The following is a 25,706-nucleotide window of genomic DNA, read 5'->3' as shown; positions in this document are numbered from 1 at the left end:
GCGGTGTAGACAGCATGGCCATATGGTGTTTGTTTATATTTTTTAGGGGTTTTAAAATAGGGTTAGGGGTTAGGGTTGCGGACCCCCCCAATATATATTTCTCGGCTACACCTCTGGTGATGTGAGACATTATCAACTTACCATTGCTATTGAACTAAAGAAAAACAAACAAGGCAATGTAACCAATTTATTTGATAATGTAAAGGTGCATGCCATCAGGAACACTGATATGTTAACAGAATGCACACATTAAGCTACATAAGAAGCCTCATGATAGAAAATTAATATCCAAGACATGTTGCCAGTTTACTTACATTATAACTCAGTCTAAAAAAAAAAATGGCCAGTTTTAATTTTAGCTTTTGGAGTCAACCAGGTAAAGTAATACAGTTAAAGCACAGCAACATAAGTTTAGCCAATAAATATTTTGATGTAAGTCGAAATAAAGAAATTTGATATTAGCCGGCATGGTTTTAATTTTACACCTATTATCAACAAATATTTGACACTTTTGATCAACAGTTTTGGGTTTTAAAAATCATAAATAATTGCACTAAGAATAAATTCACTGTGTTTTCTGGCTGAATTATTTATGCCACTTCTAAAAACATGGTTCTACGACTAGAGAAATATAATACAGGGATGTGCACGCACATTTTGGTTGGATTTACGATACACTTTTTACAAAATAATGAGGTACAATAATATATAATAATAATAAAAAGATAAATTACTTCAAAAAATGTGTGCAGTTTGTAAAAGTTATTGCTAATAATAATAATATATGGCCACAGATCTACATCTTGTACATCTCTCTATATATATATATATATATATAATGGTAAATAATAAATCATGTTTCTGTATTTGGAAAATTAAGTAAGTTTGTATATCAAGATGTGATGTATGAAAATATTGCTTATTTCTTTTTTTATTACGAGTCACATATTTACCTTTAATTTACTTATCAAATTATTGCGTCTGAATGACATTTTCAGTACTCTTGCTCATTTCATACATTTGGTTGAATAGACAAACAAATTTACTTTCTAACATATTTCTGCTTGGAGATAGAAAACTGAAATGAATTTTGTTTTCCATTTTCAAGTAATTTATATTGCTAATGTTCATGGACTCTATTATTAGATATTTCTGTCTAAAAGATATGCAGCTTAAATGAACATATTTATATTAAACAAGTACTAAAAGACAGTGTTGACCGATTTCCATTAAAAAGTACAGCGATGACTTAAAGATACATCGAACAGCCCTTTTACTTCTAATACGAAATGGGTCAACAATTATATAGTTATTGCAATCTGAAATATTTTATTTGTTCAATTTCTGTACTGGGACTTTGCAAAAGACTTATAAGTAAAATTATAATAAATTAAATAAATAATACTGAAATAAGGATTTTTTGATGTTTCAATTATGAAATGAACAAAAAGTGATAAAGCAAAATTATGAATGAAAACAAATCTGATTAATTTCTCTTTTAAAAGACAATTTCTAATATACACATTATGTAGTTCTCAGGCAATCTAATGTTAACAATTAAAGGAACATTTCTAACAAAAAACATAATATACTTATAAATAAAAATACTACAAATATTGCAATTGAGACAAGTCAAAACACCATGATGATAATAATGTAAAACTAAATTTACAAACAAATAATAAAATATCAAATACAAGAAAACAAAACCATGTTTGATTGCCTGAAAACCATATAAATGTAAATTCATGTGTTTTTCGAGCTTTTCAAATTATGGCATTTGTCGAAATAAATAAAGACTTTCCACCGTTCAAATATTGAACAATTTAAACTGTATATTAAATAATTTAACTTTTAAAGTCTTGTATGATTCATTTTTTCTCTCAATAATCATTTTATTTGACATCTGTATTCACAATTAATTCAAAATTCATGAAATTATATCATGCAAGTGAGTCGGCAACCCCAAATGGGTGCCACTTTACTGGCTGACAAGATAAAAAAAAATATTAAAAGTTCTAGGACCATAAATTTATTTTTCCTGTTCATTAGAAGCATTAGATCTTTTTAGATAAACATAAGTTTTGAGATTAACTTCTCAAGGGAACAAATCTTTAAAATAAGAGTTTAAAAATAAACAATAAGATGAAAACATAAAGGCTTGTTATTACAGGTTCAGAATGTAAAAATTCCAGAAGTCATGATGTATCTCAAGAAAAAAAAAGAGGTTACCGATAATCACTTGTGATGATAAAATAAGCAATCACTGCATGAATACTTGTGTGAAAATTTGAACTAGTTTCTTTTTGAGTCAGTCATTATAACATCTGATTAATAGCACTTATGTTATGAAGTGAAGTGAAAGTCATAGGTCGGTATAAGGCACTCATTGCCTGTGCTGTATCTTTCTCGTCAATAAAATGATGGAGACAAATAACATGACATTTTGTCTAGTAAATCTCTTCTGTACATTATGTTCACTATGTACAAATCATAATAAATAGACACTTTAGATAAAATACTCCATGTTGTATTTGTTGTTTAAATACTTTTAGGGTTGATGTCGAAAGTCACAACCAAGGTATTATGAGCACCACAATTGATATATTTACATAATCGCTTTACAATTTGATTAATCGTACACAGAACAAGGTGGATAAAATTATATATGTGTGTTATTAAAGCCACAGTGCCAACATGGTGTCAATTTGAACAGATCTATAATCCATAGTCAGATCATTTAACAGATACAGTCCACCTATTTCTATATTTAATATATGATAGAATCAGAACCTGCAGTTCTCAACTAGAAAGTAAAGAATGATGAATAACAGGTAATATAAATTTGGACATACAACATAAACATATTTGAATGATTTACTAAAAACATCATCATTTCTAGATTTGATAATACCATAATGAAAGATCTGGTATCATTGATGACATCACTGACACATTTTTTAATCATGAAAGCTTAATAGGTACCTAGAATCTTTATAAAAGTTGATTTGAGTAGCTGTTATAGTTATCTATCTTTTGTTAGAATATAGAAACAGATGGATCACCTAATTTAATTTAAGAGAATTCAGCTTTTAAAATTTTGAATACTATGACTGTGTGATATAAGTATTGATATCACATATTATCAAAATTGTAGTCAATTACTGCTAATCTTCTATTAATTGCTATTCCTTTCATCCACCTTGGTCATACATGTATGTTGATCACACCTGCCAAAGCAGCAGGTGATTTGTACTGTCATCTCTACCAGCTGATTCATTAGCTGAATTATTATGAAAATCCTCGTAACCATCTCCACCACTTATAACTAGCATACGTGTTGCCATGGTAGCAGTCATAGTCGCCATTGACGACCTTCGGTGGAGGTCAGGTAAAGGGTAACTTTCAGCACTGTCTTTAGAAGTGGAATCAGTTGATTTAGGAAGACCAGCATTAGAAATATCTACACATGTAAGGAATCGTACATGACCTGTATGTCCATGAACAAGACCTGAAATAAAAATTTAAATGGAATGTAATAAGGTAATGAGCTAGAAGCCTAGGGTAAACGCAGAGTCGCATTACTGAAGCAATGTTGTCACATACTAGCATTTATGCTCAGTACTATTGTTTTCAGCATACAGCTTTTGTTTGATGTTTTTTAAACAATTGGTTGCCATGTAAGGCAGCTCCAGTAGTCTGATTAATTGATTGGAATTCAGGTCAGCAAACAGACGACCGGAGGCTCCATGGACTAAACATTTATTTGGAATTCAGGTCTGGCATCTAAGTTAGGCTATGTTTGACGACATTGAAGTGGCTGTATTAATGCGCTGTAATAGCAGGAAAACGTGTTTGTGGCTGTCAATTTTTCCAAACTTTGTTGCGGCCGCCAACTGTCCGAAACTTTGTTAGGGAGGCCCCCACACAGTAAGCTCTGAGATTTTGTCGTTCGCTTTGACCAACGTTGCCGCCTGTGAATGGGAATTTTTTCGTGCATTTCAGGGCTGGCCCACAAACATACATTGGGCCCGAGCGTCTATGGAAAAGAACCCCATCAGATTTCAGTATCCCAGGCTACAAAACACTACACAATACAATAAAAGGTTTTTAATCATTTGTCTCTTATCTTCAAGGCAAATTAATCAGATAGTATACTATAATCTATTTGATACTGAGAAAATACATACCAGTTACAGAAGGTGTGGCTAATGAGCCATTTGTCGTAGTCGAGGTTATCTTTGGAATAGGTATTGTGAGTATAACGCCAGCGCTAGTACCCACCCACAATAAATCTTTACACACTAATAAGGCTGTCAATCGCAGACATGCTGCTTTATGTTGTCGGATAATATCATCAGCCGCTATATAAAATAAAAGAATATCAGTAACAAAAATGTTTACTTTTAAGGCTGAGATTCTTTAGCGGATAACCTGGTTGTTGTATAATTATGCTGTCACAATGTTAGCTTGAAAGCTCAGCTTGACAAATATATTTATTTTCTGCAGTGGACTAATTAATGAAGAAATGAACCTCAGCAATGTTCAGGCCAGCAGCATTGATGTTGAAAGTGAGATAGGGCTACCCGTATATAAATTGAAAGAAAGGCCAGTCGTTGTGTTGAGTGAAGGATGAAAATTTTAGGAATGTTTTTCACTCTGCCTGCTACATCATGGACATTGTATTTGTTTCTGATAAGAATTTGACTTCAGAAACATAATAACATTATTATTGTCAATTTCAGCAATTATTTTTATCATTTTTGTTCATTTTTGAAATCACCTCCTAATCTATTAATAGTGCAATTAGATAAATGCAGAGTTACATATTGTTATATATTCTACGTGTTTGTAATATTCTTCATAATTATTTTTGTACTTCAAATAATTGCATACTTACACTGTAGTTTCTGTGACACAGCTTGTGCTATGCTCACTTCTAACAGGAATTCATAGGTTGTGGCATGAAACAGGTTGACTTTTGAACTTTGTTGTGAGGCAATCCATACCCCTTGACCCGAACAGACCATACATTGTACAGCTCTATTGGAATCCATATTTACAATAAAGGATTTCTGAAATGACAAATACAAGAGGTCTGAAATCCTCACATGTGATGGGTAAAGTTATAGTTTAGATTTTTGGACCACAAACTGTTCCCTAAGTGTTACTCATCTTGTTTGGGTTCTTCTTGGTGGTGATGCTCTCTGAAAAAAGCCTAAGGCTCCATCAATTCAGTTACAATCGACACAACACTTGGCATAATAATTCCTTGGACAATAACCTATCGATTGAAGAACTTTGACTGTTGACATGACATCACAATTCCAAGATTGTGCCTCGTCCTTGGTAAGCTCGTACTTGTTCATAACAATTTATGCCATATGGGAGAGAATTTTGGAAAAGTATCATATATTCGTATAAAAGCATTTTCCAAACAATTACAAGTATAGTTTTACAACTTTTTTCAACAAACAAGTGGCAACTCTTTGAAATATCTAAGGTCCATAGGTTTGGATTTAAACATGGGAAGACAGAATAAAATTTTAAGATTGTCATATAAATTACCTCTATGCCAAGCGTTGATGGGTTTATAACATATATAGTATTTTGACAACCACACCATAACTTTCCTGCTACAGCTAACATTTTAGCTATAGGAGACTGGGCACTGCCTATAGTTCTTGTGTATGGATTCGCGGTATTCCACAAGCCCTCTGCAAAATAAATTTAAAAAACAAATTTAGGACTCTAATATTTTCATACACAGCTTTTACATCAATATTTTTCCAGCCTGCGAGTCACATATTTTGGTTATCATAGATTAGTAAAATATTTTTTTTATAAACAATATAGTAATTTTTAGCATGATCCGAACTGATAAATCAAGTATTAAGTTTTCTTTAATATAAAAGCTATAACCGTACATATAGCATGCAGGGCTGTTGTTAATTTTTCACAGTTGATTAGCAGCAACGTCCAATTTTGCCAAATTTGATTAACAAATGTAAAAATTGATTAGCAGTTTTTCAGTTTCAACTTAAAACACCCAAATAACAAGATATTACTTTAATTCTAATTCAAAACAAATGATTAGATTTCATTCTTAAATCTTAATTTTTCTTTAGCACTGCTACAGGTAGCTGTGAATGTTCGTGAATGTGATGTAGACTTTTGGTTAGGTCTTATGTCTGAAGTCAATTCTCAATTTCATGGCAGTGGCTTCCAAAGCCTCACTCATTTAATTCTTATCTCTTTGTTAAAAAACAATTTTGTCTGCTTTTTATCGTGTGTTACTATTTTTGTTCAATCGGACGCACATGGTATTTTACGAATGATCTATATTAACTAGACGCACGCTATATAGATAATACTTTACGGGAATTCTTACTTTATTTCTCATTTTACAATACATGTATTTATGTCCCTGTATTATATAGTATAATGAATTGTTTCTGGGTAGTCGAGAAGAAAATGTCACACGGAGATTGTGGTTTGTTTGTAAAATTTTATTATATATTTTATACACATTGAAAGTGTTGAGAAAGCCTTCTTGTCTTCAAAATGTGGATAAAGCTTTGTTTTAATATCCAAAATGACAGGCATATTAATGATTCGCAGTTACTGCGAATCAAAAACGTTAGATTTTAATTTTTGATTAGCAACAGACAAAATATGTATCGCAAATTGCGCTGCGATACTGGTTGGCGGCAGCCTTGATAACATGTAAATTGACTAATAGGTAAATTCTCCCGGCGATTTATTTTACTGCTATTCAGTCAGTCAAGACAGGCAAATATGACTGGAACGAGAGCCTTGCTTCCATCCTCATGGTATCTCTATGTTAAACAGGGTTATGGCAGCACAGCATGGTAAATCTAAAGTACAACACTCATAACTATGTGAATACCATAGATAGGGTTATTTCCTACAGGGTCGATAAATTCTATATTGACATACTTGACTGATTAGAGAAGAAAGTCTGGGTACATTCATCTTATCTGACTAATAATATTGATCTATAGGTTGGTTTAGCTAAAATATATTGCTATATTATGGTAAACTACGGGAACTACTCACCATGCCGGCACATACCTTGGTCTCTCTTATACACAATTAAATCACCATTAGCTAAAGACACAAATACTTTATTATCCAAATATCTGAAAAATAACATAGGGCATTATCATCACAATGTAAATATTTATCAATATCGATAAACACATCCATCAGCATTTCTTGATAAATTCTGGTAATTCTGGTAATTCCTGTCATAAATGAATTCATACATGATGCAGATGGAAAGTAGAAGTTATTTCCCATTGTGAATTTGGACCAGATAATCTTGTGTGATTACTATGTGGGTTGAAAGTTCGATGGAATATTGTTTGGTTTTTTTTACTACCTAAGACCATTAAAGGTTTGCTCGATCAACCACCTATTGACAAAAAAAAGAAGCTTTTATTAATTTATTGGTCACCACTTCATCTGTATTTTTATATTCCAATAATCATGTCAATACACAGTAGAAGTGTAAGCTTTACGCTTTATGAAATATCGCACAAGTGGTAAACACACTTATTAGTAATTGATTCCTGTTTAGATCCAATAAAATCAAATTCTTCAGTTTAAAATACATCAAATTCCATTAATTCAAATAAGACTTAATTTTAACTTACACAATGCCATAGACAGCAGAAGTATGTTGAATTTTTAGCTTGTTTTTGGTAGTTTTTATGTTGTCTGTACACTGGAAAATATGAATGCTGAAAAAAAAAATTCAATTGAAGTGTTTATATAATGTTCAGATGTTAATTGTATGTATACAACCTTCCTTGAATTCTAATTAATCCACAATTTTGTAATATAATTGCTAATGAGTGGCCACCAAGACAGGTTTGGGAAATGGCAGCAGCCATTTTTTTACCATGAAAGCAACTATTTAACATTTTCTTTCATAGTTCATTTACCTGTGACTCGAGACTCAAACATTTTATAATTTGCAAGAGGATGAGGACGTCCTAAAATAATTGAGAAGAATGAGAATGCTTTTTGAAAACTAAACTTCAGCACGTGGCTAAATAACAACTTTTTTAAAATGGGTGTAAAATGCTTCTTAAATAGTTACAAATAGTTTCCGAAAAGCATTCTCATTATTCTCAATATATTTAGGCAAGGAAATCCCTAAATATTTGAGTTACAATATCGATAAACACATTTCTGTTTCAAATTTTTTCAGGGGTTTATCGTCCATTTAACCATACTTGAATTGTCCATTAGAACAACTCAATGCTGTGTCTCATGTTCTAATGATTGAAGTATGATTAAATGGATAATAAACCCCAAATAAATTCGCAACAAGAAGTATTTATCTTCTAACTAGAGTAATTGAATATTATGAGAGTTCACAAGCAAATTCAGACATATTTTCACAAAGGGCAATAACTCTGTAAATTTGTTTCAAATCAGATCTTACAAATGCAAATTTTCATTAATATCAGACAGAAAATATAGGCTACTTACCAGCCATCTTCAGTACCCAACCACATAGTACTTTTCATAGCATCTTGTACCCAGTTACCACTTGTAGTTATAGGATCAGGAGTAGATTTAAAAGTTGGTGTTGGAACTGGTTTACTACCCTCTTCGTCTGAGATCTCTTCTGTAATTTTACAGACAAAAACCATCTCAAATTAATTTTATGTGTTTCTTATTAAGTCATAGATGTACACCATGCACGTTTATTTATAAAGTTTACATTTCTAGTAATTTGAGTTGTAATTTTATACAAAAGTATACAGAGTGCAGAGCAGATTATATCTGCTCATTAATGCAATGAACAATGAAAGGTCTTGAAGTGTGAACCTATTTGAATTCTTAGGCTCAGTCAAAAAAGGTCAATTATTTTCATAATAACATTAATATTTTTGTAGAGCTATTGTCTGCTATCTGAATTTCTTAAATACAGTAATTTGGAATGTGGTGTTCTAGAAAAAGTATAAATACAATGAGCATATTTATAGCTTAATTCTGCTATAGAATCATCATATTGTTCTCATCACTTAAGAATACTTTGACTATAATTAGTTAATTCCAATTTCATTTACATATAATGGTTGACGGTAGTATGACATTTACTGATCTTGACGATGCTTACAGAGGGTGGTTAAGTCATAAGTGGTCTAATACAAGCTCTCTACATAATATAGCCTGTCATTGAGTCAAGTGCTGTGGTTTCAATCCCAAGCTTATCTGCACAATCTTGTGGGTTTTCTAAAGATCCCTACATGCAAGCAAAGCGGACTGACTAGAATCACGGGGCCCCTAACACGATGAAAAGATTATTTCATATCTTTTTGAATGGCACGCATGCATAACACACAATTAAACAGTCTGTAATACAATAATGATTACATAATATCTGATCACATTCAAAATCTATTCAGTTCCGAATGGCATACAATGCGTGGAAATGACATATAACTATGGGGAACTGTTATAAAAAGTGAAATCACCGAGAAGGTTGAGGGATAGTTCCGTCTGCACCCTTGCGCCGCTAGATCGATTACCATGAAACTTTCATTTGCGTGCAAGCAAAGTATTGAAATAAAATTGTACCATATGTTAATCACAAAATGACCTGCATTGTGCCAAGTGAGCGTTAATCCGATTTCTTTCTGACACTTGAATTTCATAATCCCAGTCTTGGCACAAACATTTTATGTTGTATGTTCTTACCTCCCTTGAGATACACAGGCCACAATTCTGTGGAATACAATTTACTTGGTACTAATAAATACATTTTCTCTGCAAAAATCAATTTTGCCTGGCTCTATCCACTAATACTTAATTATAGACATGTCTTATTGGAGGATAGAGGGATTAAACACTCTCACTAAAGTGAGGACGGAACATACAATTATGTGGTCACTGTTCTAACCTTTAATCATAAGACATTTCCTTAAAGCACCACCTCAATCTAATCAGAATTAATACATTGTGCCTACCTCTAACAAATAATTTTTCCTGATGACTAAAAGCTAGTGGTTCATCATCACTTGATTCTGAATCTGACTGATAGCCATCTTCTCCTGCAGTCTCCATATCTTCTTCTTCACATTTCTCTACATTTATAGTAGGACCTTCAATAGGTTTATCACTGATAGAATCTTCTGATGGTAAAGTTTCTAATGTTCTTCCTTTACCTTTCTGACTACTCTTTCTGTAAAAAAAATTATATATTATATGTAATCAATCAATACCATTATACATAATCAATCAAAATACCCTTACATATAATCAATCAATGTCATTATAAATAATATCAGGAATCAGCTTTGACACTTTAATCAGTGCTCTAAAAAGCAATGAAACATACGCCCACAGCAGCTAAGTTGTCCGAGCAGTCAACAAGAGGTGTCGCATATTTTTTCTTTTGTCGGTAATAAAACATTTTCAATACACTAAATCTGATAAAAGTAACAACTCATTAAGTAATTATCAGAAATCAGTAGAATTTGTTTGGTTTCTAGTTCTGCCTCATGCTAACATTTAGTATACAAAACATTTAGCGTCCAAAACATTTAATATCATGGATTAGCTGTTCAAGTCATCAAAAATCATTGAAAATAAATATACTGGTTAATCTCAAGACAATGAACTCTATGCATAAATTTAGTCAACCGAATGGTAACTTTAGCCTGTAGAGCATCCAGAAGACTTTTTGAAGCAATCAAGGGCCATAACTCTGGCATTAATTTCCAGAAATCCATGAAAATCGATAGGTGTCTTGGTCTCTTGACCTTAAATACAGTGTATAAATTTAATGTCAATCAGATATCAACTTTAGCCTCTAGAGCATCCACAATATACTTAAAAATGTTCAAGGGCCATAACTCTAGCAGTAATTTTAGGAAATCATTGAAAATCTATAGGCTTCTTCGTCTCATGACGGGGGCAACAACAATATGTGGGCGTATAAAAATGAATAAGAAACTTTTTTAAAACAGGTTGCCAGAACAGGGAAGAAACACCCACAGCATCTAAGTCATCCAAAAATCCCATGAAAGTTGTTGTATGTAGAGCATCCAGAAGATTTTTCAGGATGTTCTAGGGCAACAGCTTACCAAGAATCAATGAAAATCAACAGGAATTTACGAGTTTCTTCATCTAACGAAAACAAACATTTTGTATAAATTTCAAGTCAATCAGATGATAAATTTATTTGCTAAAGCTACATAAAGATTATTCAAAGTGATAAAGGGTAATAACTCTGAATGTAATTATCAGAAATAATTGATTATCAATAAACGCAAGAGAGTCCACAATAATTTACAGAGTGAACAAGGGCAAAATTTCTGCCAATAATTATCGGAAATCATTGAAATTTACGACTTACATATACTTAAAATTGGACACTTCACATTAAGTTTTGTGACTTATGCCACTAAATCTTAAATCTGACGGATAAGGAACACATAAGAACAAGAATAAAAAAATAGTTTATAGAGAATGCTTACCTTCGGAAGGCCCCAATATAAGCAGGCACAGAGGATATACACAATATTCTGGCATTACAACCAGGCACAGGGGTATTTAATGTCACTATAGGTTCAGGCTGTAAACTTAACAAACACATATGTCCCACATAACCATCACTATTACACACCCATACATCACGAAAACCACTATTACTTAATCCATCTATAGGTGCTGCACACGAAAACTACAATAAAACGATGTCATTTATTTCAATAGGTCATTGATCAGATTACTAATATGATGAAATTTATTTTAATAGCTCTATAATCAAATTTAAAATATTTAGCTGCAACAATGTACAGTGGAATCTGTCAATTCCGACATCGTACAGGGTCAATAAAATATGCCGAATTAGATAGCAGGTCGTAAAACTCAATTGCCTCAATTATACCAGAAGTATTATTGTACCTTCAAATAACACTAAAACGATATCTGTATGTGTATCGAAACGTAGCATGTTAATAAATTCAGAAGTAGTATATCCATATAAGTGTGTTTTATTTTTAGTGAAATCTATTTCTATATGTCTTATAAGGATAACACTATTTGAATCTATATAATCATTTAAAGTTGACTAAATAGCACTTGTCATCCAAGCCTTACGATTGGCCGACGAATTGACTGACAGGTTGTGTTTGTTCACGCCCATACATCACTCTGTTTGAATTCATATTTTCGCTTTAAAATGTCGGCTACTGTAGTACAGCCAATTGAATACCTAATGGCTAGGTCATGGAACTTTCTCAAAATCTGCTATAATTTGCTGCTTGACATCCAATATCAAATCCGTACAAGCACACTTTGCAGGACAATCACACATTATAATGATAGTGATTCTTCATCTCAGCAATTTATATATAATGTTGCTGTATTTGAAGTGAGTAACTCAAATCAAATACCAAGCTATTATAAAATGATCAAGGTAACCAGCAATGTTGAAGCTTGAGTGATATTTTTCGAAACCACAGTTTAATTAAAGCAAGTACAACTAGCAAGAGTTACTTGCCGGTGAGGGAGAGTGACTTCCCTTTGACCTTGAGCACATGGAAGAGAAAGGAGCGAAAAATATTTACACAGATCCACTCAAAACACCGAGAAAAACTTTTATATTTAAAACTCAGTTGTTAATAATTTGTGAGACTAACTACTAAAGTGCACAAGTATCAAGAGTAGACTATCCACAGTTCGCGAATATCCTCAAGCTACAACTGAAACCAGTCTTTCCCGGTAGAAATAGTAAACTTCAAATCAGTATACATTTGTCCTCTTTTATAATTCATTCATAAACATTTGCCTTTTGTCCACTATCTCAACATATTCTCCCCTCCCCCATCTTCATACACATAATATAAGTTTTGTCCACAATTCTCAACCAATCTTCGAGTTCTGTCCCTTGAGACGGAAACAAGCAAAGATAGACACATGTTTTATGTTCACAGATAATTGATTGGTGATTGCTTGTCGGTTAACATCCACTGATTGAAGGCCGAATTATCCAATGTTATTTGTACGCAAATTATGTAACGGGACCGCTAATCGATTACTTAAAACTTTATGTTTGAAGTAATAAGGAAGTAAATCAGGACATGAAATGATGACAGATTTCACAGAATGCAGTAGTATTCAAATGTCCACTGTATATCAAATTTGGTTCTAAAGCTTGGCGCACACTATGCGACGACACAAACAATTTATGTCAAAACATACACCCACAGATGCTAAATCATCTGAGTGGTCGACAAGGTTTTCGCATATTTATTCTTTTGTAGGTAATTGGGGGCATTTACAGGACAATTTCATATATATCGGATTATAATTTTCGGCATTTGGGGGTTCACAAGGTTCTACAAACTGAAACAAGGGCATTAACTTTAGATTTAATTTACAGAAATTGTTAAAATTTGACAGGCTTTTTCGTTTTACTAATTTAAATAATGCATATAAATTTCATACAGATCAGATGATAACTTTTATCATTCAAACGTTCACAAGGTTCACAAAGTAAAACAAGAGCCATAAATCTAGAAGTAATTGACAGAAATTGCTGAAATTCAATAGGCTTCTTCGTGTTACTAATTTAAATAATGCATATAAATTTCACAAAGATCGGATGGTAACTTTTGGCGTCAGAGCGTGCATAATGTCCAAGAAAGTGAAAAAAGGACCATAACTCTAGACGTAATAAACAGAACTTGCTGAAATTTAATAGGATTCTTTTTTTTCCACTAATTTAAATGATGCATATAAATTTCATACAACAGATCAGCAGAAAACTTTTGATGTTAGAGCGTTCACAATGTGCAAAGAAACCTGTAGGTTTCTTGGACTTGCATTTAGCATTGTTCACACCAAATCTGATGAAAATCCATGCAGGCATAATTGAGAAAATTTGACTTTTGTTGTCATCAGCACTCTTTATTATCATGTTTTTGGACCAAGTTTGGAACATAGTTGGTAAGGTATTTTTTGGGGTGTTTATAGTTTATACCCCATATCTTATCTTATGTACAAAACTTACAGTGCTAGGTTTAAAATGTGCATTTTAGAGGACTTAACGCCTTTAGTTAAGGTAGTATCTAAAATTATTTTTATTGACATCATCACCATAATAATCTTACCTGCATTCCAGCCCTTGTTTTAGTTATTTGTAACGGTTGTAAAAATTCTGGTGCTCTTTTATCAGAGAGCAGAGCTGAAATAAAGCAATAATAGAAAAATTGCTATATTCTTAAGGAAATCATTAATTTCAAATTCAAATATTAGTTATTTTATTCAAGTTTCAATGTTCCATTTAATAACAAAAGGGTGTATCATTAATCAAACTAGATCAATATAACAAAAGTTTAATTTGGAATCAATTTATAATTTAAATGAGTCTTATGTCCTCCAATTTAACAGTATGACCTTTTGACTAATAAACGTACAATGGAAAATATAACCGATACTTACAAAGTTTATTTTTAGCCTCGTAGAAACTATTCTCCCATAATGCTCTCTTTTCTCCCGATATGAAACTGATAACAAGATGTAGAATACCCTCTCTGTAAATAAAACATTTCATCATCATTTCAAATAATCATTTTCTCCTTAATTTAAACAATCAGTTAATCATTAAATGAACAAATCAATTTAACAACAATTTAATCAATCAGTTTATCATCAATTTAAACAATCAGTTTATCATCTTGCAACGAACAAACAGTCAATTTTATGCATTTGTGAAAATAATGTCATTTTCAAAGAAAAATATGTTGGTAAACCAAGTTCAACTATTTCTAGGACAACCCTATGGTTTTCAGCAGATTTCATCAAGTTAAGGTCATGAACGCTTGATTCCAGGGACAAAAGTAATGTACACAAGAAGAGAAGAGATTGTGAGCAGTGATTGCTAGCAATACTGAATAAAAATCTGCTGTTTGTTTTATGTTTTGGGCTGTATCGCAAATAACAGATCTGCCAACACATCTTATTTATTAGTCAGAGCTGGTCACATTTTTCTTAGAATTAATTCTCAAAATATATCAATCTAATTTAAATATATAACTTTTTAAAATACCATTTTGTACATAATTTACAACTTGTATGTAAATTTTCATTTAAAACTAATATTTCCTAATATCATTCACATTACTACATAATGGCATGAAAACTTTTAAATAAATCACAAAGATTGAAAGCATATAAAATGGAGAACACATTTGACCTTTAGAAACATACAAGATGCCACAAGTACAATCAATCTCCGCCCAGTTTGAACACGTGTGAAGTTCAAAGTTTAAATAATAGAAACAAACTTTATCAAAGAAAAGTTAAAAGTATTAAACAAGAGTAAAATCCTAGAGGTAGTGGCATATAGCTTCAAATCAAATAACAGTAACAAATAAAGGTGTTTTGACTTATAGTCTTGGGGGAAGAATGAATCTCAACTATTGGAATTGAAAAAAAAAAGTATAAGTTGTCAGTTAACTAAATATATGCTCTCCGTCAGCTATTGTCCATGCAGCATATTTAAGGTTATTCACAATAAGTCTGTATGTATATTATAACTGATGTCCTCCTAAGTTTTCAAATGTAATGCCTGAAAGTTTCACAGCAAGTTTTTCTTCTTTAAAACCAGCGGCTGTCAGGCAGAATACGCCCACATTTTCGAGAGATGGATAGAGAACAAGCTAAAAAGAAAGTGATTTTTCGTACAATCAGGGGCCATAATTCAGGAAGTTACGGTCCGATATGCGCGAATATCGAAAGGATCCGAGATCTTTGGGTTATAAACTTACATATCTAGTTTCAACAAAATCGGATAAAAAAATCGTGACCTCTTTAGGAGCCACAACCTTGAAATACCATATTTTTACACTATTTGAGAACGAAGGGTGGCCATTTTGTCTGTCAGTTTTGGGCCGATTTTCACGAAATTCGAACTCAGTCGTCCTTAGGGTGTAACGGTGATATAATAATAAGGTTTTTTTTAAATCGGATAAAAATTATGACCTCTATAGGGTCCACAAGCTAAAAACGTGATTTTTCGTACTATCAGGGGCCATAATTCAGGACGTTACGTTCCGATATGCGCGAATATCGAAAGGAACCAAGATCTTTGGGTTATAAACTTACATTTCAAGTTTCATCAAAATAGGATAAAAATTATGACCTCTATAGGGTCAACAAGCTAAAAACGTGATTTTTCGTACAATCAAGGGCCATAATTCAGGAAGTTACGGTCCGATATGCGCGAATATCGAAAGGAACCACGATCTATGGGTTATAAACTTACATTACAAGTTTCAACAAAATCGGATAAAAATTGTGACCTCTATAGGGTCCACAACCTTGATATACCATATTTTTACGCTATTTGAGAATGAGGGGCGGCCATTTTGTCTGTCAGTTTTTCGCCGATTTTCACGAAATTTGAACTCAGCCGTCCTTAGGGTGTAACGGTGATATAATAATACGTTTTTTTAAATCAGATAAAAATTATGACCTCTATAGGGTCCACAAGCTAAAAACGCAATTTTTTGTACAATCAGGGGCCATAATTCAGGAAGGTACGGTCCGATATGTGTGAATATCGGAAGGAACCGAGATATTTGGGTTATAAACTTACATTACATTACAAAAATTGTGACCTCTATAGGGTCAACAACCTTGATATACCATTTTTCGTACAATCAGGGGCCATAATCCATGAAGTTACAGTCCGATACATGCCAATATCAAAAGGAACCGAGATCTTAGGGTGATAAACCTATATTTCAAGTTTCATTGAAATCGGATAAAAATTGTGACCTGTAGACTGTTCACAAACAATTGTGGACGGACGGGGGCGACGACAATATATGTCCACATGAAAATGTGGGCGTATAAAAATCTTTAAATTGGCAGTATATATCCACATGGTATCAGGGACACAAATAATAATGACCCAATATTGCACAACATCAACTTAAGTCAATCACAACAAATTCTGATGATTTCTAATTTTTATTTAAAAAAAAACAACCCCCACCCCCCAAAAAAAAAACAACTTTTTCCTGAATCTACAAAAGATTTCTCTGACAAGAGAAATAGCTATGTGAACAATCATCACACTCAATTTTAAAATTTATTTAACCAAGAAAAATGACTTTTTTTCTACAAAAGGACTTCACCATTGAGAAGATTATTTGGAATCACGATTTCTTCCCTTATGTTGAAACAAAGCCTCCACATAAATTCTGTTTCCTCGCATTTAAAGTTACTGCTTGCCATGCAAGTGCAGGCAACAACTTTTTAAATGTGCAAAGCATTTTAGGCCACCTCTGCTTTTGTTAATTTCTACACTTATATCAACGAGCACAAGACTATTTTCCCGATCTTTACTATGTTAGAGCTATGTAATGGTATCAATGTTCACATAAAATTAGGGTTTGGGCATTACGGGACTTAAAAGGATGGAACGGAAATTCTCTCTTCCACTAATTTATTATATGCTTCTACACCTTCAGTGGCTAACATTGTTTTGGAAGAATGACAAAAGTTTATTTACTTACTGTGCTGTAACAAGTAGTTCTAGTTTATTTGATTCTGTTTGTGGACTGCGAAGTTGCGAATCTGTTAGCTGTTTATTTAATAGAGAAGATACCTCACGTAAAGCATCATCCAAACCCTACAATTAAAATAAATCAGTATTATATGTGTGTAATTATTTCAGCTCTTAATTTAATACTGAATATGTCTACAATTAAAATTAGTGAAAACACTTCCAACACAAAAATAAATTAAATCAGAGCAGGAATTGATAATCCAGTCTGCAGTAATTTCTAATGTAAATATGATAATTTGCGAAGTAGTTATCCGTCCACATGGAAATTTTAGATCAACAGACTGAGCGGTCTGTCTGATGTAAGTTTAATACATTTTTCATGCTCCTTATTCATGGTTTAACTATACATTGTCTTTCTAAAACTGAATAAAAATATAGACCCCTAATGATGGTCTATGTTGTAGATGTGGAGATAGTAACTTACTGAATGTGATACGGAGAGTCTTGTAGATAAATCAGATATCTGATTAATAAGATTTATATCTTCTTCTATTAGATCACGATCTATTGTTGGTTTACGTTGTATTGTGCCTTGAGCTGTAAAACATTTCATATTTATTCAATAATAATTCATTATATTAAAAAAGTTATTAAACTCGGTTGTACAACAAAACCAAAATCAAGATACACATTTGTACCATCACATGCATTCTACAGTCATGTTTTCATCAGATACAGAAGTTGACATTCTGAATTATTAAATACAAACACTGTAATCGTAATGGTGTGTTCTAATTTTCAACAAATTCATATATATGTATTTTAATCAGATTATTCTATTTTCAAATATCTTACTTTTAACAATTTCAATATCATCAAGTCCAATACGAAGCCATACTTTATGTTTGGTATTTTCTGCAAAATCTTGACCTGCAGGAGTTTTACTGAAAAAATAAAGAAATGATATGATATGGTACACTTCCAGCATTATTGAAAAATTTTATCATGGCCAAAAAAAAAAAAAATTGTGAAGAGCTGATCTCTACATCATGAGCAAGGCACTTGACTTAAATAGAAGAAATGCTGAAATAAAATGGACTATCCTAGTATTTTTTATTTTGAAAAATCACTTGCACACAGGTTTTTAGAAATGGAAGGAAAAAGGGGGGAATGGAAAACCTCACAAAATTAGGCAGGTGACACTAGTCCTTGTATTGCATAAAAAAAACAGGCCTTATGATCAAGACCACCCAGTCACACAACTCCCCAGTAGAGATAGGCCATTGTATGTTGGGTTTTTTTCTTCAGAAATAAGCAACTGTTCACTAGGGTACAAACCTAATTCTTTTTCTTTGAATACAATTAACTTTAGAATTATAATGACATATACTCACAGTATGATTGAAACTTTGCGAGGAACAGGGCCACTTTTCCGTTTCATACTGCTAACGATAATGAGGTCCGAAAAAAGCCAGATACAACATTGGTCCTTTTTATTCTGAAAGATGAACATTTAAAAAAATAAGTGAAGTTTATGAAAGATTGAATGAATTTCACATTGAGCAACTAGTGGTTGAAAGGCCAAATCTCAGCAGGATATTTTCTATAGGTGATAATATAAACAGAATATGTTACAAATTGCACGTAGAATTTCAATTACAAATGATAAAGTACAACAAGTCATCAATTTTTATCACTAACTCCTACGTTTTTCATTTTTAAACGATATCATATAACTCTTATTTTCAAATAGGAATATATTCTCTTTAGAACAGAAATATCTCATTCTAAAAACTCAAGCTGGCAATTTAATTTTTTCATGATTCTTGGATTGATTCCTACAGTTGGTTTTCTTTATTAGAATTACATACAAGAACGACTTACTATTATTTGCACCATGTCATGTCGTAAATAGGCTCGATCTGGTACTGCCAACTGAAAACATAAAAAAGAGTTGATGTTTCTTAAAGATAAGTTTCTTCAAGGTTATATCATCTATTGCAGCAGTTACAAAACTTTCTCGCCCCATTTACCCCAGGAAACATTTCAAAAATAATTTACCCCCACCCTGTTTTGTTCAGTAATGTAAGCTCACACTTCTCCATTATAATGCAACTGACAATGGTTGATTTAAATACTGTTTTTAATATATCATTTCTAAGTTCAAATAACAATAAGGATAATAGCATAAAACAATGCTATTTCCCTTATGTATGAACTACAGATGATGAAAAGATAACGGTATATACAAGATCTAATCACAGTCAATGAGAACACATCAATCAATTAATCATTTGTCCAAATCCCAAATCAGTAAATTTATACCCTGGTTACCCCAGACTGGGAACCCTTGATATATTGAAATCTCAAAACTTAAGTTTTAACTGAAAATACAATATTTCTACCGAACAAATAAATCTAATTTTACACTACAATACATAAAATAACAAGGAATCCTATGGCTGAATGTACAAAAGCAGGAGCTTCAATGTCCACAGTCCAAGGTCTAAAGAATATATCTTTATTAAATAAATATGACTTTATCAAATACATAAATCTTTATTAGGCCACACCAAAAAAATATTCTGGTTCTCAGACAATCCTTTTAAAAAAATTGATGCGGGAGATTTTGAAATAACGGCCAAATAAATCCATGACTTCATCTAGATTAATTCCTGGAAAAATGTTTTCAAATCTGTTGGCGATTTAAATCGAAGTCTGCGCCCTCAATCTCTCCACAGATAATACTTTCAGTCATCTCCCTCACAGTTCTTGAGAAAGATACTTAGGCATTTTGATCGCAAAAAATGACAGACTGACAACAAAATTCTTGATATCATTGCGGAATTATAAATTAACAATCAATTATCGGGTGTCGTTCATGATTGTCAATAGCGTTTCCCATGTTTACATACTGTCTAGTGTTCAGTTCCACTCAATGACGTATATATATATATATAAATGTGTATATGTTAATATTCATATATGTCATTGGTTCCTCTTTTCATTATGTAATGAAAAATGAATATATTGAAAATGTCTTTTAAATTACTTTATTCTAAGTGAAGTAAATAGTGTTTGAAGATGTTGTGTAGATTATTTATTATTGTAGTCTAAATTATCCTTTTTATTGCTAAATTTTCAAATCTCGAGGTGTTCTAATCTATTTAAATCTCGGTCATCTGACAGTTTAGAGAGTTGATTATAGGCTTGCCATGTGAATAAATGTTTAAATGAAGCCAAAATAAAGACCTGAAGTATAGGCAGATTTAGCTGAGACATCCAATTTCAAGTTAAATAAGATGAATTTTCGACAAATATTCAGGAAGTTTAATCATGTAATATAACAAATAGTATATTTACATCTGTAATGAGAAGGAGTTCTAGTTTTTTAAGAGTTTCTTGCATGTCTTCTTCGTGTTGACTATCATTAACAGAGCCAATCTTCAAGGCCAGATCATGCATCCTTTTCTCAGCTTTCTCCAGTAAAGGGTAATCTGGATGATCTAATGGTGTACTGCTGATTAAACGCTGGAATCAATAATAATAATAAAAAATACAGAATCATAAACACACTATTGTGATATGGATGGTAAGACTGTAAAAAGCTGTTGTATAACTCTGAATTTCTTAGGACTAGATGAACAATATGTAGAGGTTTCTTGAAAAATTGTCAATGGACAGACAGACAGACAAAAATAATAATACTATACTGACAAGATTATAATATATGTAGAAGATGTAACAAGACAGGAGTCATATAACTAAAATGCATATGTTCACGATGGGAAACTATGGATAAGAATTCTGCCATTTGCAAGAGATGGACAGATGGATATTCATGAGTTTTGAACTCAACCATCCTTAGTGTGTATGGGTGATATATTTAAACAATTTTTTTAAATCAGATAAAAATTGTGACCTCTAGAGGTTCCACAAGCTAAACAAAAGTGATTTTTCATACAATTTAGGGGCAATAACCCCAGGAGTTACGGTCCAATATTCGCTAATATCGACAAGAACCGAGATCTTTGGAATATAAACATACATTTTAAGTTTCATCAAGATCGGATGAAACTGTGACTTCTAGAGGATCCACAAACTTGGTATTACATACTTTTAGATTGTGTACAAGGAGCGGCCATTTAGTCTGGCAGTTTCAGTTGGATTTTTACGAAATTTTTACGATATATTTGAACAGTTTGTGACCTCTAGAGGGACCACAAGCTTAAAAAACGTGACTGTGTCGTAGATTCAAGGGCCATAATCCAGGAAGTTGCAGTCTGATATGCGCGAATATCGAAAGGAACTAAGATCGTTTGGCGATAAACCTATATTTCAAGTTGCATCAAAAACGAATAAAATTCTGACCTCTCGAGTGTCCACAATCTAAAAACATGATTTTTCATCAAATCTAGGGCCATAATCCATGAAGTTACGATCCGATACATGCCAATATAGAGAGGAACCAAGATCTTTTGGTGATAAACCTATATTTCAGGAATCGAAGACTTACTTGAAGAAGTAATTCATATCTTGGTATACGTTGTATAGGACGAACAATCAGGTCTTTCATAGATAATTTAATACCACTTTCTCTCTGACAGTTCTGAAAAACATTTCAATTATAAACTATATTTTTTCTTCGTTACTTGGTTATATACAATTTTTAAACAAAATCTTACATAAATAAATTTTTCTAATGTGCAAATTATCTTTTTGGGAGTGCATTATGTTTTTAAATTAACAGCATGCAGAACAGGTACTCTATGCGTAACGATTAACTGTTTTTATGAAGCTTTGGCATCATTATTCAAAGAAAAATGTTGGCACCTTAATCTAAAATTTGAACTTTGTCTTGAATAATATATTGGTGGCATTACTTGTGTCAAAGAATATAAATAGAAAAACTAAAAGTTTTCCAGTACAGTTTGTAAATTTGTCATATATCATTTATTGGCATCTTCTTATTTGGACAAGAAGTAGAAGTATGTAAAGAAAGGATTGGTTGACATAGATTAAAAAAGAAAAATCAATCATGACCATCCTATTATGGTGTAACAAGTTTGTAAAGTAGTTCCCCCCAAAACTTGGTAAAACGTCAAACAGTGGTTGAATAAAGTTCACATTCTGTACTCAATACCTTTAGTTTATTACTGCTAATTTACTTCATCACACACATTCAGGTGCTTGCAATATAGTGGGAAGATTAATAAAAACTCCACATATAACTTTAACGATTGCGGAGTAAAAAAAAACTATATGGTATTTCTAATAGTAGAAAGGAGTTGCTATACTTAGTACACTAGTTATATATATAGTTAACTATGTCTGTGATTGTAGTCTAAACAATATAATGTACATAAGTATCTTTTTTAAAAGATGAGCTGATATATCATATTAGCAATATCTTATTGTTTACTTACGAAAACCAAAATTTTCTTAAGAAAACGAAATGAAATGAGATTTAACGTCCTACAGTTCTGGGGCCTGTTTCACAGAATTTTAACTAAGATAAAATCCAAATTTTAGTAATTTGATTGGATATTAGATTGATTTTAGTGCTTAGCCAATGAAAATTGAAGTATCTACTAAAATTTGAATTTTATCTTTAGTTAAGATTTCGAGAAACAGGGCACAGTTCTGATTTGAATTTAGATAAGTCCCAGATATTAGAAATACTCTTGTTTTTACCTAAAGCTAATTATCTGAACCAAAAGGGTTGGGATTAAAAAGACTAGAATTAATGTCGGAGTTAATAAGGACTAGTCTGGTGGAGCTGCAATAGGAATTGAAAAGAGAGACTGCACCTGTAGTTTTATTGTAAAATCAGTCTCCACACTGATATATTACCAGAACCTTTTGATCCGAATCCTACTGTTTACAAATTTCCAGAAATATCTGAATCCACATAGGGCAAGTTTACTGTATTGATCCCAATGAAAAATTTGCCAAAGTAAATGGCTTTTTTTTAATGAAATTTTCATTGTTCTTTATTCTCCAGAAATTTTGAATAATTCATTATCATTTCCATTTGCATCAATAAAATGTCTTTAATAAAAAATAATCTAGATATGTTCATGTGCTCTTTCAATTTAGTCCTTGGTTTTTTTTATTATATAAAAAAAGAAATCTGTCTTTCCAGCCTTTCTTGAAACAAACAATACCAGTATGAATTTGATTTTAAACGTAGGAAGCAAAATAAATAAACCACAAGGAGACCATACCTGCATTTACTTAATATAATAAAAGCCATATGTCTCTTTTAGCTGTTTATATGTCTTGTTTAAATATACATACACTCATTTAAAATATACATATATGCAAGTTTTATAATGTAATAAAGAGACATCTGTACAAGTAGAAATTACTTTATTCTAGTGAGATTTTAGTCTTGATCACTGAAGCCCAAATTGTCTCCACTGCACTAATTAACAAATATCGAGCTGGATAAAATAACGCTAGTTTTGTATGGTTACTAGCTCTCTTGCTTTTAATTTATACAGTACACAAAATGGTTTATGGGAAACATTGTCTTGATCCACAAGTTAACGATGCATTCTGCATTCTATACTTTATATACATAGTGGTCATTTTTTCACCTCAACCAAATGTAAAAAGAGCAGAAATATCTATATGACTTTTGACATTGTATGCAAAACAAACTAAAACTAGTAAAAAAAACCCTCCAATCTGATTAAAATACAAATCTATAATTTGTTTCGTTTTTTTATACTTTCGAGGGCCTAAACTGCATGAAGATCTGACAAGTTGTACTTGAAGGTCATGTCAGGGGTCATTCGAGCGGTTTTTGACCCTATGACGTCAGACACTGATTAATCAATCAGCATTGGCGTTTCTAGTGGTTTACCCACAGTTCCGTGCATGGCATACCAAGAAGTCTCTGTAACAGACTGCTTCATTGGCTTATCCGTCACTTCAACCAAAGCGCCATTTACCGTATATAACTACTCTTCCAGATCCTAGTGTAGTAAGACAAGTAAAACGAAATTTTGAACTATAAAAAACGAAACGAAATAGGATCTGTGTTTTAATCAGATTGAAACACCTCTAAAGTAAATCAAATGTCCCTTTATTACAGACAGAAATAAAACACACAACTTACCTCAACAAACTTCTGTACTGAAGACTTTGTCTGTAAAGCATGTTCAAAAGCTTTACCAGAAGTTTTATAATTCTCAACAAAAGATAAGTAACTCTCTAAAACCGTCTGCTTCGAAAACTGAAAGAGAAAACAACCATAAATATTATAGCTTTAAACATCATGTTTTTAAGTCATTATATCATACCCAACATTCATAATAACACATTTATCACTGGTTTTCTGTAATATCTTCTTTTTTTTTTTTAATCTTGAGATATATGTTTAGAAAGTTTTGACATGTTTTCTCCCACTAAATTGAACAAAGTTTTTATTAACTAATGGTTTTATCATATTTGAGATAATTTCTCATTAGGTATGATCAAATATCTTTATATAACAATATATGTGCATTCATTTTCAAATGCATTAAAGACAGGTTGTCAGGGAACAAAAGATAAGTCCAAACAGTCCACAAAGGTTGATGAATATTTATTGGGAGTATTCAAAATATACTATAAACTAATCAAACGTAACAATCATCTCATGAAGCAATTATCAGAAATAATTAAAATTTAACAGGTTTCTAGTTCTTCATCAAAGTAACATAAACAAAACATATACTGATTACTTTAGCAGTTGCGTTATTGTAAATCATTGATAATCAATAGACTTCTTCACCTCGTATAAATTTTAAGTCAATCAGATGATAACTTAAGCCACAATTAAAGCGTCTACAAGGTTTTGCAAATTATCAAGTGTGATAACTCCAATAGTAATTATCGGAACTTGTCTTTTAGCATCCATAATCAAATGTGGATGACGGACCAATTGACAGACTGATATGGGTGAGGAATATATATATATATATATATATATATACGATCACATTTTATTCTGGGCATATAAAAAATAATTGTTATAATAATCATAAAACTGCTATCAATTCTACAATATGTAGTAATATTTCTGTACATCAAATCAAAAATTTTTATTTTTGTCAGTGCATGCATGTATATGTCAACTGCAAGCATAAGC

General features: G+C 31.9%; 1 protein-coding gene across 1 annotated transcript in view; it reads right to left on the bottom strand.

Moving 5' to 3' along the window:
- Positions 1-173: 173 nt before the first annotated feature.
- The window catches only part of LOC126830844 (rho guanine nucleotide exchange factor 17), a 73,589-nt gene continuing 48,056 nt past the window's right edge, over positions 174-25,706 (bottom strand). Inside the window, exons 5-23 of the mRNA XM_050561282.2 lie at positions 24,693-24,809; positions 22,083-22,175; positions 20,930-21,097; positions 19,451-19,501; positions 18,961-19,064; positions 18,422-18,510; positions 18,051-18,163; positions 17,574-17,689; positions 14,491-14,582; positions 14,160-14,233; positions 11,520-11,725; positions 10,008-10,222; positions 8,524-8,662; positions 7,680-7,766; positions 7,081-7,163; positions 5,569-5,717; positions 4,901-5,075; positions 4,191-4,364; positions 174-3,511 (exon numbers count right to left, since the gene is read on the bottom strand). Coding sequence (XP_050417239.1) covers positions 3,225-3,511; positions 4,191-4,364; positions 4,901-5,075; positions 5,569-5,717; positions 7,081-7,163; positions 7,680-7,766; positions 8,524-8,662; positions 10,008-10,222; positions 11,520-11,725; positions 14,160-14,233; positions 14,491-14,582; positions 17,574-17,689; positions 18,051-18,163; positions 18,422-18,510; positions 18,961-19,064; positions 19,451-19,501; positions 20,930-21,097; positions 22,083-22,175; positions 24,693-24,809 — 2,532 coding nt within the window. The 3' untranslated portion in view covers positions 174-3,224. The remainder of the gene's footprint in view (positions 3,512-4,190; positions 4,365-4,900; positions 5,076-5,568; positions 5,718-7,080; positions 7,164-7,679; positions 7,767-8,523; positions 8,663-10,007; positions 10,223-11,519; positions 11,726-14,159; positions 14,234-14,490; positions 14,583-17,573; positions 17,690-18,050; positions 18,164-18,421; positions 18,511-18,960; positions 19,065-19,450; positions 19,502-20,929; positions 21,098-22,082; positions 22,176-24,692; positions 24,810-25,706) is intronic.

This window comes from Patella vulgata, chromosome 8, assembly GCF_932274485.2.
Source record: "Patella vulgata chromosome 8, xgPatVulg1.2, whole genome shotgun sequence".
NCBI lineage: Eukaryota > Metazoa > Mollusca > Gastropoda > Patellidae > Patella > Patella vulgata.
Note: the sequence above shows the minus strand (reverse complement) of the source record. Positions and strands in the feature narration are given on the sequence as shown.